At 40.8% G+C, this 16,647-nt stretch overlaps 1 protein-coding gene across 1 annotated transcript in view; it reads left to right on the top strand.

Annotated features, from left to right (window-relative positions):
- The window catches only part of SESN3 (sestrin 3), a 75,432-nt gene that overhangs the window by 39,996 nt on the left and 18,789 nt on the right, over window positions 1–16,647 (top strand). The window contains exons 3-5 of the mRNA XM_012743920.3: window positions 9,102–9,299; window positions 10,881–11,063; window positions 15,912–16,148. Of these exons, the coding sequence (XP_012599374.1) occupies window positions 9,102–9,299; window positions 10,881–11,063; window positions 15,912–16,148 (618 nt within the window). The remainder of the gene's footprint in view (window positions 1–9,101; window positions 9,300–10,880; window positions 11,064–15,911; window positions 16,149–16,647) is intronic.

The following is a 16,647-nucleotide window of genomic DNA, read 5'->3' as shown; positions in this document are numbered from 1 at the left end:
TTTGAGTCTGCTGGTGTTGTTAGTAAATATTGGCTCACCAAAAGTAGCGACACCCTCATAGAAGGGAGGCCGGGGGGAGTAGCATACCCAACATTCCTGATATTCTGAATTATTGGCCTCTCGGATGATCCTGACAGAGGCGTTGACTAAGGAGAGAATTAGTTCTGCCGAGGAAGGGGGCCCCTCGGGCAGGGTAGGTTGGTATAGGGAGATGCTGAGCGGAGGAGGGGACACAGTTGGGGAGGAGGGTAGGCCGCTGGAGGGACCGCGAGGCCGTGGTGGGTGTAGGTTGTTATTAGGGCCTAATGCGACCGTAGGACCTCTGGGGAGGCTTTTAATTAATTTGATTTTAAATGTGAGACCAATGTCTTTCCCAGATGTGTAAAGTCTAAGCCCCCACTCAAATCCCCTGGACTGATCCCAAGAAGCCTTTTTTCCAGCTTCGGTGAATGAAATTAACAGGGGGTTGCACCATTGGTTGTTACACTGAGGATCAGTGGGTGGTTGTGGGGCGTAAGGGGACGAAGGAGCTTGACGGGGAAACCACTTTCTGACGGTGATATAATCCCAGGAAGAGGAGGGATTCCAGTAGGCATCACCGGTGGTCTCACAGCCCTAGGAAGCACAAAAGAAGTCAGGGGCCTGCCTCATTAGTTACCTGCCATGTATAGTTGTAGATCTGATGGATGTTGGTTGCAATGGTGCTCTTGATCATGACTAGAATCAGGCATAGGAGAGGCAACGCCTTTTCTCAGGGAGTCATTGTATTTCTGGAAGAGAACAGAATTAAGAATTCTTCTCAGGGGATTCGTTGGGTGGGTTATATAACTTAATCGCTCTCTCTGGTAGCCATCTGGTGTTTCCTGCCTGGGTATCGTAGATGCAGGCATGTCCTTTTCCCCATATGAGGACAGGGTCAGGCCCCAGCCATTTGCCTGTAAGCGGCTCCTTCCATAAGGCCTGTGCATAAGTATCTGTGGTGGATGGATGCCAAAGGCGGTGTCAAAGGTGAGAAAATTTAAAATGAACAGGGCGTGATTAAGCAGGGTTTTGGAATTACCTGTCAAAGGGTACAAAATTCCTCCTCCCGATTGTAGTTTGGAGACCATATTTTTTAACGTCTGATGAGCTCTCTCTACAATACCTTGGCCCTGAGGGTTGTAAGGAATGCCTGTAACATGTTTAATGCCTAACTGAGCACAAAAACTTTTGAAATTGGAGCTGACATATCCCGGGCCATTGTCAGTCTTAATAACTTTAGGCTGAGGGAGGGAGGTGAGACAGGCTATAACATGGCTGATAACGTGGCGGGTGGCCTCGCCTGTTTGTAGGGAAGCAAAGATAAATCCACTGCAAGTATCTATAGAGACATGTACATATTTAAGCTTTCCGAAAGGGGGGTAATGAGTGACATCCATCTGCCAGAGCTCCCCAGGGATCAGGCCGCAAGGGTTGACTCCTAAGTGTGGCTCAGGGAGAAGGGTAAAACAAGCCCTGCATTGGCGGACGATTTCTCTGGCCTGTTCTCTAGTAATGGAGAATTTAAGTCTGAGGGTATGGGCATTGAGATGGTGTAAATCATGAGCCTGGCGTGCAGCACAGACAGGATCAACAGTGATAGTGTGGACTGCGCCTGCAACGTGGGTTGCCTGATCAACAAGATTATTTCCAGCGACTAGAGGCCCAGGAAGGCCAGTGTGGGCGCGAATATGGCCTATGATAAAGGGGGCAGAACGGGAGTGAATGAGTCCTTGTAGTTGCTGGAACATTTGAATGGTATTGTTGGAGGGCCGAATATGAGGCACAGTTTCTAAGGTGGCGACAGCATGAGCAACATAAGAACTATCAGTATACAAGTTAAATGGTGACTGATCTACATATTTGAAGACTGCGACTAAGGCTGCTAACTCAACGAGTTGAGCAGAGGAGAACCTGGTGGGAAAACTGCGAACCTGGCCATTAATGCTATAGGCCGCGTGCCTGAGGAGGATCCGTCGGTAAAGACTAAGACGGCTCCTGGAATGGGGGAGACTCTTGTTTTTTGGGGAAATATTACAGGTGTCCGATAGAGGAACTGAATTAGTTTATCAGGGGGGTAATGATTATCTAGTTTGCCCTGGAAAGACGTACAGTTAACCGCCCAATCATCATCATTTTGTATTAGCCACCGAATTTGTTAAGCATTGTAAAGGGAGTATTATGATATCTGGATCCTTTCCAAAGAGCTTAAGGGAGTTTTCTCGCCCCAAGCGAATAATCTTAGCTACTAAGTAAGGGTAGGTGGGAAGAACTTTAGGGGAGGAAGCTAATAGGTGAACCCAAAAAAGAGGCTTGTCCTGCCAAAAGAGTCCCGTGGGCGAAAAGGGGGTGGGGAGGACAATGGAGTACAAGGGGGAATCGGGGGAGAAGTAACCAATGGCCCGGGCATTTATGGCCTGCTTGACTAAATCAAGTGCTTGCTGCCCTTCTTTAGTTAGGGAGCGGGGAGAGGTTGGATTGGCATCTCCCTGCAGGATGTCAAATAGGGGTTTTAACTGTCCTGTGGTGAGTTTTAAATATGGGCAAAGCCAATTAATGTCGCCTAGAAGACGCTGAAAATCATTAAGGCATTGAAGAGAGTCTTTCCTGATCTGTACTTTTTGGGAGAGGACCTTATTGGGGAATAATTCAAAACCTAGGAACAGATGAGGGGGGCAGACCTGAATCTTTTCAGGGGACAGGCGGAGGCCTCGAGCTTGTAAGGCCGAGACAACCTGCATAGTAACTTGATGTGAGGTTGCCTCGTCGGCTCCGGCAAAAAGAATGTCATCCATATAATGAATTATATATATTTGAGGATGTTGAATTCTAAAAGAATCAATTGTCTGAGCTACATATTTTTGGCAAAGGGTAGGGCTGTTGGCCATGCCTTGAGGCAATACTCGCCACTGGAAACTCAGGGAGGGTCCTATACAATTTACTACCGGGAGACTGAATGCGAAGCATTTGCAGTCATCCGGGTGCAAGGGTATGGAGAAAAAGCAGTCTTTTAGGTCAATGACTATCTTATAGTAGCCCTTGGGGATAGCTACGGGCGAAGGCAAACCAGGCTGGAGTGCCCCCATGGGAACCATTGTTTGATTAACAGCCCGTAAGTCTTGTAGCAGCTGCCACTTGCCAGTCCTTTTTTGAATGACAAAAATGGGGGTGTTCCATGGTGAAGTAGAGGGCTCTATGTGTCCGGCAGCTAATTGTTCCTGCACCAATGCTGTAGCTGCGGCTAGCTTGTTAGATGGGAGGGGCCACTGATCGATCCAGACAGGGGAGTCACTTTTCCAAGTGATTAAACCCTGTCCTGTTCCACAGATGTAGCCAATCGAAATAAAAAAAAAAAAATAAAAAAAAAAAAAATAAACCCTGTCCTGGGAGGAATCCCTGTTTAAGCATTTGGCTGGTTATAACCTCATTGGGGCTACACATAATGACATTCATTTGTGCAAGGATATCATGCCCCTGTAAGTTAACAGGTAGGCTCGGGACTACAAAGGGTTTAGTGGTACCCCTGTTTCCCATAGGGTCTTCCCATGTTAAAATTTTTGAGCTCTGGAGAGTATTTTTAGACTGTCCTATACCTTGCAAGTGCGTAAGGGAGGGCTGCAGTGGCCATGAATCGGGCCAGGCGTCTTGGGCAATAACTGTGGAATCGGCGCCTGAATCAAGAAGGCCCTCAAAAAGTTTACCATCTAACTTTAACCGCAGGGTGGGTCGTTTTTTGGTGATAGCTTGGACCCAATAAATATCAGAAGAGCCAGGGCAGGAAGCACCTCGGTTAGAGGCGAGGGCTGGGAAGGATGTATTAAGGGGCAAGGGCAACGCCTGAGCTAAGCGCTGTCCCTTAGAGACACACACAGGGCCGGTAAGCGCGCTGGCTAAGATGTTAATCTCCCCGGTAAAGTCACTATCTACTATGGAGGGGTGGACTATGAGCCCCACAAGAGTAGAGGAGGCTCGGCCCAAAATAAAAAAGAACATATTAGCTGGGGGGGGTGTCCAAAGGAGCCAGTAGGCAAAATTTGAACACCATCCTCAGGTCTTAATATTGTGTCGGAGGAGGCACACAAGTCCACTCCTGCGCTCCCTGTGGTTGCTCGGAGGAGTCTAGGGGCTGGGGATCCTCTTGTCGGCTGTTCCCCGAGGCCGACTGAAATTGAATAGGACGAGGGGCCCGGGGCTGGCCCCTCAGGCCGTTTCCCGAAAGGGGGGGCAAGGGATTTCCAAGGGCATCGGTCTTAGAACGGCACTCATTAGCCCAATGGTATCCCCTCTTGCAGCGAGGACAGAGGGAAGGGGGCCGAGTTGGCCTGCCTGGTGGTCCACTGAGGTTAGGGGCAGCAGAGGAGGTAGCTAAGGGGCATTGCCTCGCAAAGTGCCCTGGCTGACCGCACTTAAAATAGCCTCTCTGTGCCGCAGTGCCTTGAATGGCAGCCCCGACCGCAAGCTACACAGCCTGCGACACCTTATGGGCGAAGGGGTCAGCATCATTACACATCCTAATCATGTCATTAAGGTCTTTGTTTTTAAGTTTGCCCCTGAGGATGGCCCTGCAAGCGCTGTTGGCATTTTCATAGGCCAATTGTTTAATGAGTTTATTATCGCCATCCTCCTGTCCGAGGGTCCTCTCAGCAGATTCTAAAAGCCTACCTACAAATTCACTAAAGCCCTCTTGAGCTCCCTGGGTGATTTTTGTCAGGGGAGTGAGAACAGATCCCGTAGAGGGAAGTGTTCGCCAGGCGCTGAAAGCGGCTGCGGCGGTCTGAGACAAAAGCCCAATCGGGAGTCCCCTTTGGCGCTGTTCAGTGGCAAACTTCCCTTTTCCGCTAAGTTTTTCAAGGGTCCAAGAGGCAGAATTGGGGTTTTTTAAATTATTAGCAGCCGTAATCTGACAGCAGTCGAGAAAATCGGCCTTCCATGAGAGAAATTGTCCGTGAGAAAGGACCGCCTGTACTAGCTTGATCCATTCTCCAGGGAGCAGGTAGCTGCCCCCTGAGGCTGCCTCTAGGAGGGAGTAGGTAAAGGGTGCATTGGGCCTATACGTCCTAATGGCAGAGTTCAGTTCTTTTAAGGTTTTGAACTTTAGTCTGCGAAATTCAGTGGGCTCTGAATCTGTCTCTTCCGGGAGGTCATCGCTTTCACTTTCTCTTTCCCTCCCTTCCGTATCCTCATTGTCAGAATCTTGGGGCGGGGACTGGCTCCAAGAAGGGGCGGTAGGGTTTTTCTGGCCACCAGACCGGGTAACTACCGGGAATGCTAAGGCCTTATGGGAGGATTTTAAGGATTTCTTATGTAAGGTGACGTGAGACTGGGCGGTCTCATGACGTGGGTGGCTAATGAAAACCGAATCTTTAAGCGTATCTTGGAGGGAGGACAAGTCTTTGGAAAGCTGGGCAAACTCTTTTTGAAGTTGTAAAACATCTCTTAATTTCGTAACCCTTTGACTTAAGTCTTTTTTGGTACGCAAAAGTAAGGGCATTGTAAGGGGAGGCATTAATGAAGGTGCGCAAATCTGGGGCACGTAAGGAGGAGGCCATTCAGGATCGTGATATTGGGCCACTTCATCTCCGATGGTTGCCTCTTCAGCAGGGTCGAGGGACTCTTGGAGGGTTTGTTTTTTGAATACCTGGTAATTGAATGCATGAGGGGCTGTACCCTTGGGCAAGGGAGGATAGAGGGTCTTGGTGTCTGGCCTACTAATCGGGGGCTCGTCTCTAGATGTCTGGAGCTCAGCTGAGGGGTCCCGAGAGGGCATATTAATACAAACTGAGGGGCAAGGGGAAGGACATGTTGGTCTCTTAGGATCATTAGAAGCTGGCCCTTCGGCCGTCTTTAAAGACATTCTCGAAGCGGACGCGACACGGGTCGGAGGCAGAATTCTGCTACTGAGAGCAGCTGCTTTTTATTGGGGTCTGAATCTGCCCCTTCAACAATATCTCTGATTAGTCCCCAGTACGAAAAAACAGATACAGGGATGGCATCTGGGCCCTGATTCAGAAGTAAATCGTTTAAATCTCTACCTACTTTTTGCCATTTGTGTGGGTGAATCTCAGGTCCACCAATAATAAACCAAGGACAAGCACAATCAATGAACACAAAAAACTTTACTAAGTCTTTTTTCTTAACTCTAATTCCTCTCTCTCTGAGTGAGGCCTTGAGAGCCTTGATAAAAACGGCCTCTTTAGACAATGAATGGCCCATCTCAATGGGGTGACAATGTAAAAATTTACTCACCAGACCGTCGACTCTGTGAGCGGCAGAACGAGGGTCTCTGTAGGGTTTCCTTCGGCCGAAGAGCGCACCGTGGTGTCACCCGACAAAGGTCCGTACCTCAGGCCCCACGTTGGGCGCCACTTGTCCCGGCCCACGGGACCTATTGTTACTCGCGGGGGCGAGGGGGACCGTGCCTGAAAGAGATGGGCGAGAGAAAGGAACAAGACCAAGCAAATGGTTGTCAAGGTCTACTTTACTTGGATTCTTAGTAGGTTTTATATACAGAAACAAGGAAGTAGAAACAGAAAAATAGAGTGGGGGGATGATGAGGCTTGGGTGTGGGCCAATCAGCCCCAATCAGCGTCTTATCAGCATCAGAAGCTGTTTATGATTGATCACTCAACCTCAACCTGGTAGGGGGTTGGGAACAATTGCAGGTAGCATGCCCTGGAGCAAGCACGTCATGGAATGCATTCTTCTTGGAACTATAGCTGGAGGGCTGGGTGCTATTTTCGTCTTAGGCTAATTTTCTGGGGCAAGGCCCATGCGCAGGACAAGTCCTTGGGATGTGGAGGGTCTTAGTCTCCAACAAAGAAAAGATATTTTGAAATGAAAAAGTAAGTGTCCCAACTACACTGATCAGATCAAACATGATATTACATAAGTAGTAGTTACTCTTTTCACTTGGTTCCAAGTTGTTGATTGGGCAGGATGTCACAGAATCTCCAATACAATTCTGTACCTTTCATGAGAATGGGGAGTCATGATGGTAAATGCCAAGAAAGAGAGTTTATAAAATAACACAAAGAAGATTATAATCAATACAAGGTTTGTGCCTGTTTTGTGGATATGCATCTCTTTGAAGGATCACAGCAGTATGTAGGACCTTCTTAGATTCCTAGATTCCTTAGATTCCTCTCAGAAATATTTGGGCAAAGAAAAGTTTAAGAGCCACTGATTGAGTTTTTCTCTACTTCAAGGAGTTATTTGCTCATATTGTATACAGTTTTATGATGTACTGATTTACTATTTACTGCAAAAATATCATCTATCTTACAATAGCAGGATTATTCCTATAGTGTTCTAAAATTAGTTAACAAATATTTATAGATCATCTATTTTGTGCCAGGCATTGTCTTAAAAGAAGGGACTAGTAGAATTAGAATAATACCAGATCATTGCCGGAGTCAGCAGTTCTTCTTATATTCATATCGCTTTCTTAGTGACCTTACCATCCAAGTGAAAATCCAAGAAGCAGTAACATTTCAGGAGCTCAGCGGCAATAGCTGATCTGGGTGATAACCATACACTGGACAATCTGCTGTGCTTAGGCCTCTTTCCTTCACAGAGCTTGGGGCTGTTCTTAATTGCCTAGTATTTATAAAGACTTTCTGAAGCACAGTCATTTTCACAGTATATATTTGAAGATAATCTGGTTTTTAGGATCTGTTGCATCTTATGAATCTATTAATGTATCCTAGACATCCAGTTAGACACAAGAAACTTCTGCTGGGGAAAGCAAAACAAAAATAACAAATATTCTATCCCTAATTATATGTGGTTCATCTGGATCCTATTATATTTTTGACTATCATCTTCGTCCCTGTAGTTGATGACATGGGGGAAAATGGGCAAATGAGAGTATACTTAGCTCTATAATGAGTTATACCAGTATAATTAACATTTCCTCACAATTTACACCTTTCAAACATATTTTCTTTGGGATTAAACTTCCCTAAATCAGTAGTGCCTTTATAAAATGTGTACTTATTTTTCAGAAAAGACTGTGAAGCCAGCTCTGAAGAGTAAACAGAGTTTCTTAATAGCATTGTGGATCTTTGGAAAGACCATTAGTCTGGACTTTAGGAGATCTGGATTCTAGATTCTAGACCAGGCTCTGCTATTAATAAGGTGCATGAGCTTGAATTTAATTTTGAATCTATTTCCTTATCTCTAAAATAAAAAAAAAATATTCTTCTTAGGCCTAGAACTCTAATTCTAAAATGCAAACAAATAATGAACCAGTCCTAGAATTATGCATTTCATGTCCATTAATAACCAAAGAGTTGGGTCCTTCTAGAAGGTGCTAATAAGCTCTTAACACCTTCAGAGCCAGTTCTTGGTGTGATGCCAAAACTATCATTGTGTATAAAAGCTATATTTAAATAATCTATTTTTGAAAAAGCTCTTTTGATTCCCTAGGATGGAAGATGTCCATTTTAATAACTTTCCTCGTTTTTAGTAATTAATATGATAGGCTCAAAATAGAAATGACAGTCTTCTAGTGTCCTTATTAATTTTTCAATTAACACTTTCCCACAAATTATCATATATCCCTGTGTCCCTAAAAAGACTTTAGAAAGCTTTTATTCTTTATGTTGAATAACAAAAGCAAACAAAAGATCAGACTGAAAATATTTGTCTAAAAATGATGTGGTCAATTTTCTTCATAGGCTGATGAGCTGAAATTATAAATGTATGTAATCAAAGGCTGCTGCTTTTGCCTCACCACAAATTGGTGTGAAAATGGTCAGGCAAGTGGGCCCTGAAAAATCTGCCTAACCTGCCTGGAAACACAAATGGAAGCTTCTTTTCTTCAATTCCATAGCTGTGTGTATAATGTTTGATAATTTAACATTTGTTGTTTAATAAATTGTGGCACCAGAGCCAAAAATGAATGGTGCTTTCTTTTTTTTTTTTTTAATTTCTGTTCCTAGTGTGAGCAGCAACTGCATAAATTTCAGTGTCTGTTAATATCAAATGAATATTCATTTGCTTCAATAGTGGCATGATTTATGTAAACCAAGGATGTATTTATGTTTCAATAGTTATTTTGTTTTGTGTTTCTTGGTTATAAGGTTGTCCAAGCAAACACAGTGGATGAACGTACTAACTTTCTTGTGGAAGAATATTCTACATCCGGTCGTCTGGACAACATCACACAGGTCATGAGTTTACACACTCAGTACCTAGAGTCTTTCTTGCGGAGCCAGTTTTACATGCTGCGCATGGATGGTCCCCTTCCTTTACCGTATAGGCACTACATTGCAATAATGGTAGGTGCTTAATTTCCTATGTTTTGCTATGTTAAGATAACATCTTCCTCGCTTGTTCTTTGTCCCTTCTAAAATTAGAGTGTGTGTGTGTGCGTGTGTGTGTGTGTGTGTGTGTGTGTGTGTGTGTGTTTAGAGCTGCATGCAAATTTCATGACATAAGAATTGAAGAATCCAGTGGCCTTTTGGGTGCCAAGTCCCTTGGGGTACATTTGGAATGCTTTAAGCCACTTAATGCACTGAATGTTTCTCACTGAATTTTTAGTAAAAAATTTATGATTAAAGGTGCTTGTAGGGTCCAAAATAATACCCTGCCAGTTTAGGTTTTGCTCTTTATGTCTTGTTTTTATTATTAATAAAAACACAAGTTGTTTGTGACATTACCTTAGTCATTTTATACATAAAGGATAGTACTAATTTGGTGAAATAAGAGGAAAGTATCAATCATCACCAAAGGAGAATCTGGATAAGAGAAGGATTCTTAAATGAATTTTAACGCTTCTAAGTATGGTTCTTGTTACAAACTGGTTAACTATTATTATAATATTATTGGCAGGTGGTAGGGGTTAGGGAGGAGAATCATAAATTGGGATGATAGGCAGCAGGATAGACAGGGATAGAAAGAAGGACAGGAAGAAAGTGCTGCCGTTGACTGCTAATGGAGAAAAAGAAAAACAAGAACATGAGGCAAGTGCTGTATATATTTAGAGAGGTTAAGGGAACAGCTGGGCTGACAGCTAGCAGAGCCAGCCGGGAGTTAGCAGATTAGGTTTTACCACATTTGCTTTGATTATCTTTTTAATATTCTCACTGAAGTTTCACACAACAATAACAAAAAGCAGCATTCTGTGTTTTATTGAATGAGGAACTTGACTAAGACTATAATTTTAGCTTACGGTTTTGATGACAGTAAGGCTGAAAGCAGACTTAGAATGAATGCTCACAAGCTAAGAGAGAAACAAGATATAGAGAACAGAAACAATAAAAGAATACTATCTTGCTGAGAACAGCCCTGAGGAAAAGAGAGGTCTAAAGTCTGCTTTGCATGGATTTATGAAATTGTCAGCATGAAGGCTGATTCTGACTGCATCGGAAGGAAAGATCAGTGAGCTTCCGTGTCAGTTGAGTAGGATGATATACACAAATGTGACTAAAATCAGAGTTCTCTTCAAGGGTGTAAGAGAAGTACCCAAATTAGCATGAATTCTGAATTGTTAAGAGTATAAAGTTAATGAGATCTTACTATGTTTTAAATAGGATACAGTAGATACATTGACCATAGTGAAATGGAAATGTGTTTCTTTAACTGAAAAGTGGGCTCTGGCTTAATCCATATACCAACATCTCAACGAGGAAATAATTGGCTTCAGGTGACAATTATTTGCTTGTACAAGCATTGGCCTCATGTATTGATTCAAGAATCTATTGCAGTATTATGATCAATATTTTAGAAAGAGGACTCTACAAGAAAAGAGTTACTGGCTATAAAAATTGTCAACTCCACCTGAATTATTTGTTTAGAAATAGTGGAATGAGACTTTCCCATGATTGTTTTATCAACGAATTCTTTTCTTTGTGCTTTAGGCTGCAGCTAGACATCGCTGTTCCTATTTAATAAACATGCACGTGGATGAATTTTTGAAGACTGGAGGTATTCCTGAGTGGTTGAATGGTTTGGAATATGTGCCACAAAGACTGAAAAATCTTAATGAAATAAATAAGCTGCTAGCACATCGACCCTGGCTGATCACGAAAGAGCACATTCAGGTACTGAGCATTTCTTTGAAATATAAAGGACTTTGCTTAGGACTTAATTTTAAACTCTTGCATATTAAAAACTTGAAAAATAAAAACTATTATATTAATATGTGTAGAAAAGATAAGTATAGAATGTCAGTGGGTTTAATATATGGACAAACAAATGCTTCTCCTATTTAAGTAATCACTAATTAGCTTGTACAAGTACTTTGGTGAATGGCTGTGAGAAAAGTTGGCTTCTCTTTTTAAGCAGTAGGTAGAACAAAGAAAATAATATTAACATGATAGGGTGCCTGCATTCTAGTCTCTACTCTGTTACAAGTTTGTGCCCTTTAGTAAATTAACTTCTATGGGCCTCAGCTGTCCCCTCTGTGGAATGAGAGGGCTAAATTAATGAGTTCTAAACTCCTTTCTAGTTCTAACATTTCATAATTTTAAGATTCCCAAAACATGATTTTGCAAATAAAAAAGTGATTTGCCAGCTGGTGTGTGAATGCCAAATGCCTTTAGAAACTAGAGCTTAGATGAGAAATAGAGTTGTGATTGACTTAGAGTATTTGTGTTTCAAAAAAGAGCTTCCATCAAAGGCCTATAGGATGAGATGGTTATATAATATGCCTACCTCTATGCTTGGCACATGGTAACTATTCAATAAATAGGAGCTATCATCTAATTTATTATCAATAGGAGCCTTTATTATTTGAAAGCTCTGTCTCTAATGCCCAGAAATATCCTTGATTTTTTTTATCCTCTCATTAGACTACATTTTTGTTCGTTTTTGTCCATCTAATCAAATGTAGCTTTTGTCAATCTGTATATTCTCAGATTTTGATGATCTATCTGGGAATTCATGAAGTACGATGCTGTCCTAAAGTTTATGTTCTGATTTGATAATATGTTAGATAAAGGAATTAATCATTATTTTTATGTTATGTCTTAATTTCTGTGTGCCAGATACTTTGGTGGGTAAAGATGAAGACCCTAACCCTTGGATGTGCTTGGAGTCTAGGGGAGGAGATGCAGGGGGTAATGATAATAATCATAGCACAGTAGTGTATGAATAAAGAGAATGGATCAGAAGGTTTCTTGAAAGAGGTGACATTTGAGCTTGGTCTTGATCAATAAGTGGGAGTTTTCAAGTAGAAGAGAGCATTTACAGAAAGAATAGAGCATGTAATGTTTATATATTGGAAGAATAGCTAATAGCTTCAGGTTATTGGAGTGGAGGAATGTTTATATAAGGTGGAGTATGGGGAATGGGAAGACATGAAAATGGGAAGAATTGTATTGAATGACCAAATCAATACTGTATTAAAGAATTTGTTGGCCAGGTGTGGTGGCTCATGCTCATAATCCCAGCACTCTGGGAGTCTTAGGCGAGAGGATTGAGGCCAAGAGTTCAAGACCAGCTTAAGCAAAAGTGAGACCCTGTCTCTACAAAATATAGAAAATTAGCCAGGTGGGTGGTTCATGCCTATAGTCCCAGCTACTCTGGAGGCTGAGGCAGGAGAACTGCTTGAGCCCAGGAGTTTGAGGTTGCTGTGAGCTATGATGACACTGCACTTTGGCCTGGGCAACAGAGCAAGACCGTCTCAAAAAAAAAAAAAGAATTTGTATTTTATTCTCAGAAATTCTGTTATGGTCTCCAGAGTTATGTTGTGATACTTCAGGGGATACACAAGACAGACCTTGAAAATATTAGTAAATGCAGTGTGTGTGGGAGTGTATACTCTTGACCTTTTAAGTTTCTTTATTTGTGTATTTTATATTAGTATTATATACATTTATATAACTATTCTATATAAAATATATTTTATAAGTATATATTAATTTATAAATAACTATACATACTATCAGGGTTTGGTCCCCCAGTTGTTACTGTTGGGAGTACATATGATCAAAAAATCTTGGAGATGAAAATGATAGAGAATCAAGAATCACTAAAGGCTTTTGTACCGAGTTGTAATATAAATATATTTGGTGATGGAGAAGATAAATCACAAATTGTACAGAATAGAAGCAGGGAGGCCAGTCATAGTACTGCACCTGAGAGATGATTTTTAAAAAAAAAAGTATGGGGAGATAAAGAAGAGAAGTGAGATTGTAATACTTACAGTGCATGAGAATAAGCAGGACTTGGTGACTGGCAGGATGTGAGGATGGAGACAGGGGATGGAACAGGAGAATGACTAAAGTTTCCTTCTTCATGGCGTAAGCATACATGTGCTGCCAACAGATTATGACATCCACAAAGTGATGTCTCCTTGCTGAAGGAAATATAGGTCTGTAACTCAAGATGGGGGTGGGGTGGGGGAGAAATAAAATTGGATAGTTATTTACAGATAAGCAAAGGTCAAGTTGAAGGAATGAATGTTCTATCCAGGGAGATATTATACAAGGAAAGAAGATAATGGATAGAATACAGTAATAGCAAAAGATACATCTCAGGGTAGAAAATGTACTTTTCCGCCAACCCTTTGCAAAGTCAAAAAGGGAGGAAGTGAACAATGTAAATTCTGCAGAGATCAAATAGGACAAGGAATATGTGGCCTTAGAAAATGCAGCTTCAGGAGTTTATTTGAAAAAGAAACCAGATCATAATTAATAAAAAAAAAAGTAGAAATGAATGAGAGGTGAGAAATTAGAGGTGATGAGTGTTGTCTGAACTTTCAGGTTTAATGATAACCCTGCAAAGATTGGCAAAGGCATTATAAATTCTACCAAACCTTTTGGAAATCTCTCTGGCAGTATTATCAAACAGCATAAAAATATTAATACTCTTTACCCTAACAATCCTATTAGGAAGTATTTCTAAAATATAAACAAAGCTATAGCATGAAGATGCTATTTATAGTAGCAAATAAACAAAAAAATTTAGACATATGTATGTCGAACAATATGGGAAGGGAGAAGTAGTTATGTACATCCCTTGATATACAATAAAGGCCTATGCTTAAAAATTAATATGACAGTGTAGCCTCATGAAAAATGAACCTGTTACAATGTCAAATTTGAAAAGCATAAAAATGGATATATATGATTATAACTAAAATAATGCTTATAAAAATAAAAGAAGATATGTAAAAGTTATATTAGGGTGGTAGAATTTGACTTTTTTTCCCTGGGCTTTTGGTAACAAATTATATATGTATGTGTATGTATAATAGTTAAATAATGGAAAGTAAAGCAAAAGAAAGCAGTTTTTTGTGTGTGTTTGTTTTGTTTTACCGTTTAAGTAGGTCAAATGAAAGTTTTAGATTTAGGGGGAGGGGAAAGAGAGGGATAAGATCCTTGCCTACCCCAAACCCTGCTCTACACCTGAAAGATAGAGAGAAGGAGAGAGAATACTGATAGGGAAGAACCCCTGATGAATTAATTGGTAGAATTCAGTCTTGGAAAAAGTGAGTGGAAGAATTACTTATTTTAATGGCTTCATCTGTGATTCTGTCATTTCAGCTGGAAGATCAGGTAAAATAGCATATGAAAAAGAGCTTTGACATTTTAAAAATTCTTATTTAAATGTGAGGTAGTATTCTATGGCTTTGTCATTTGCTGCAGGGTTTTTCTCCCTCAGAAGGTATATAAAGAATATCTAAAATTTAAATTGCTGAATTGGATTTTTATGTGATTTTTGTTAGACAAAGTTTCCCAAAAACCTTAAAATTAATGATTTTGCTAGATAATCTTTAAAGTCCCTTCAAATGTTCTATGATTCTCTGAAAGTATCTCATTAAAATAACATAAAAATAATACATAAAAGTGCTTTAGAAGCAGAAGATCTATTATATAATAAGGGATTTAGAAGCTGCAGCATAATTACATTGTTAGGTTTGCTAGCTTTACTGGAACACTGTTTGACCAAAGCCATATTTTTAATATTAATATAGGAAACATTTTTAGAAGAGAGTTTTAAGTTTAATTGCTATAAATGTGTTACAGACCAACCAAGTTGTATTGACCACTGCACAGAGACGAGCCAATACACTGAGATAGTTGGAGTTGCTGCAGAAAAAGTTGCATATCGCATAGTGCCAAGTGAGGAGACAGGAGGAATTTCTCAAATCTGTATCCCAGAGAAAATTGAATAGGGACAAAGGGTTTATAAAGATAGTTTGACAGACAAAGGGCTAGACATTTGGATCTGCTAAGTGGCTGGGTTCTAGGGCTGTAGAAATTGTCTTTATGTGTTGAGTCAGTTTCAGTCCGTCCTTTTGGAGAATAAATCTCACCGCAGAATTGCATTGTAATTAAGGAATCCATTCACTGACTACTGTTCTCCTGGTCGCAGAGAGTAATATGGCCAAGCAGTTTTGCAAAGAAACACTGTTTGCAGGTCAGTGGGAAAAACCTAAAAGATTTCCAATTTTTGAGAAATCATCCTAGCGGGCTACCTTCTGGCACGGCAGATGCCTGGTCCCCCATACTGTTGTTTATTCTGTTACAAATTTGTCTCCAGCTCCCAAAAGAGAGTCTTCAGTAGTTTGTAGGGACACCCAGTCTATTAGATTGGACCCAAGTCAAACTTTCCATTTACTTGACCGGATAGGAAGCCCAAAATGTCAGAGAGAAAAACAGTACGATAGGGGCAAGTGCAGCCAATACAGTGAGATAGCCGAAGTTTCAGCAGAGAGAGAGAGTTTAATATTGCAGAGTGCCTAGCAAAGAGATGGATCTCCCCTGCTGTAACCCCGGCTGTCTCAGCGTATTGGCTCTTCTCTGTGCGGTGGGCCATACAACTTGGTTAGGCTGTAACAAATGGATATATGAAATTTGGTAGATTTTCCATGCTTTTAATTAAAATTACTTTGAAGCATTCAATGGTTTTCATATATGCTCTGATTTGCTTTCTCATTCCAGAAACTTGTCAAAACTGGAGAAAACAATTGGTCTCTGCCTGAACTGGTACATGCTGTGGTCCTACTGGCACATTATCATGCTTTGGCAAGCTTTGTTTTTGGTAGTGGTATCAATCCAGAGAGAGATCCAGAAATCTCCAATGGATTCAGGCTAATATCGGTCAACAATTTCTGCGTTTGCGACCTTGCAAATGATAACAGCATAGAGAATGCATCCCTTACAGGAGGCAACTATGGGGTTAGTTTTCTTAACTGCTTTTCTTTACTATTTTGTTTTAAACTTCTTAGTGTTAAAAATACCTGGAGAGAATTTATTCTCTGATTAGACAGGATATTATATACTTGAAGTGTTTTTGCATAATTTTTATTACTGTAAAAATTTAACCAGTACTTAAAGTTCTGATTTGTCTTAAAGAGGCTTTTATTTATTTATTTATTTATTTATTTTTTTTGTGGTTTCAATGTACTTTAATTTTTATTCAATTAAAAAGAGTTTAACAAGTCTACTTTTCCTAAACAAAACTTTATGTGTATTCTACCATTTTCTTTAGGAGCTCAGTAAATATAGACATTAAATTTCAATATAAAATCTTTAGAAACACCTTAAAAATGTTTACACAGTTGTACTTTGCATCTCTTTGTTTGTAATCACTGAGCCCATGAAATTCAAAGCCAATACAAATTCTTGCACTACTAACAGTCACTAGCTTGAACCTCTTAAAAAATATCCTTGGTCA

This window comes from Microcebus murinus, chromosome 4 (assembly GCF_040939455.1).
Source record: "Microcebus murinus isolate Inina chromosome 4, M.murinus_Inina_mat1.0, whole genome shotgun sequence".
Classification (NCBI taxonomy): Eukaryota; Metazoa; Chordata; class Mammalia; order Primates; family Cheirogaleidae; genus Microcebus; species Microcebus murinus.
Note: the sequence above shows the minus strand (reverse complement) of the source record. Positions and strands in the feature narration are given on the sequence as shown.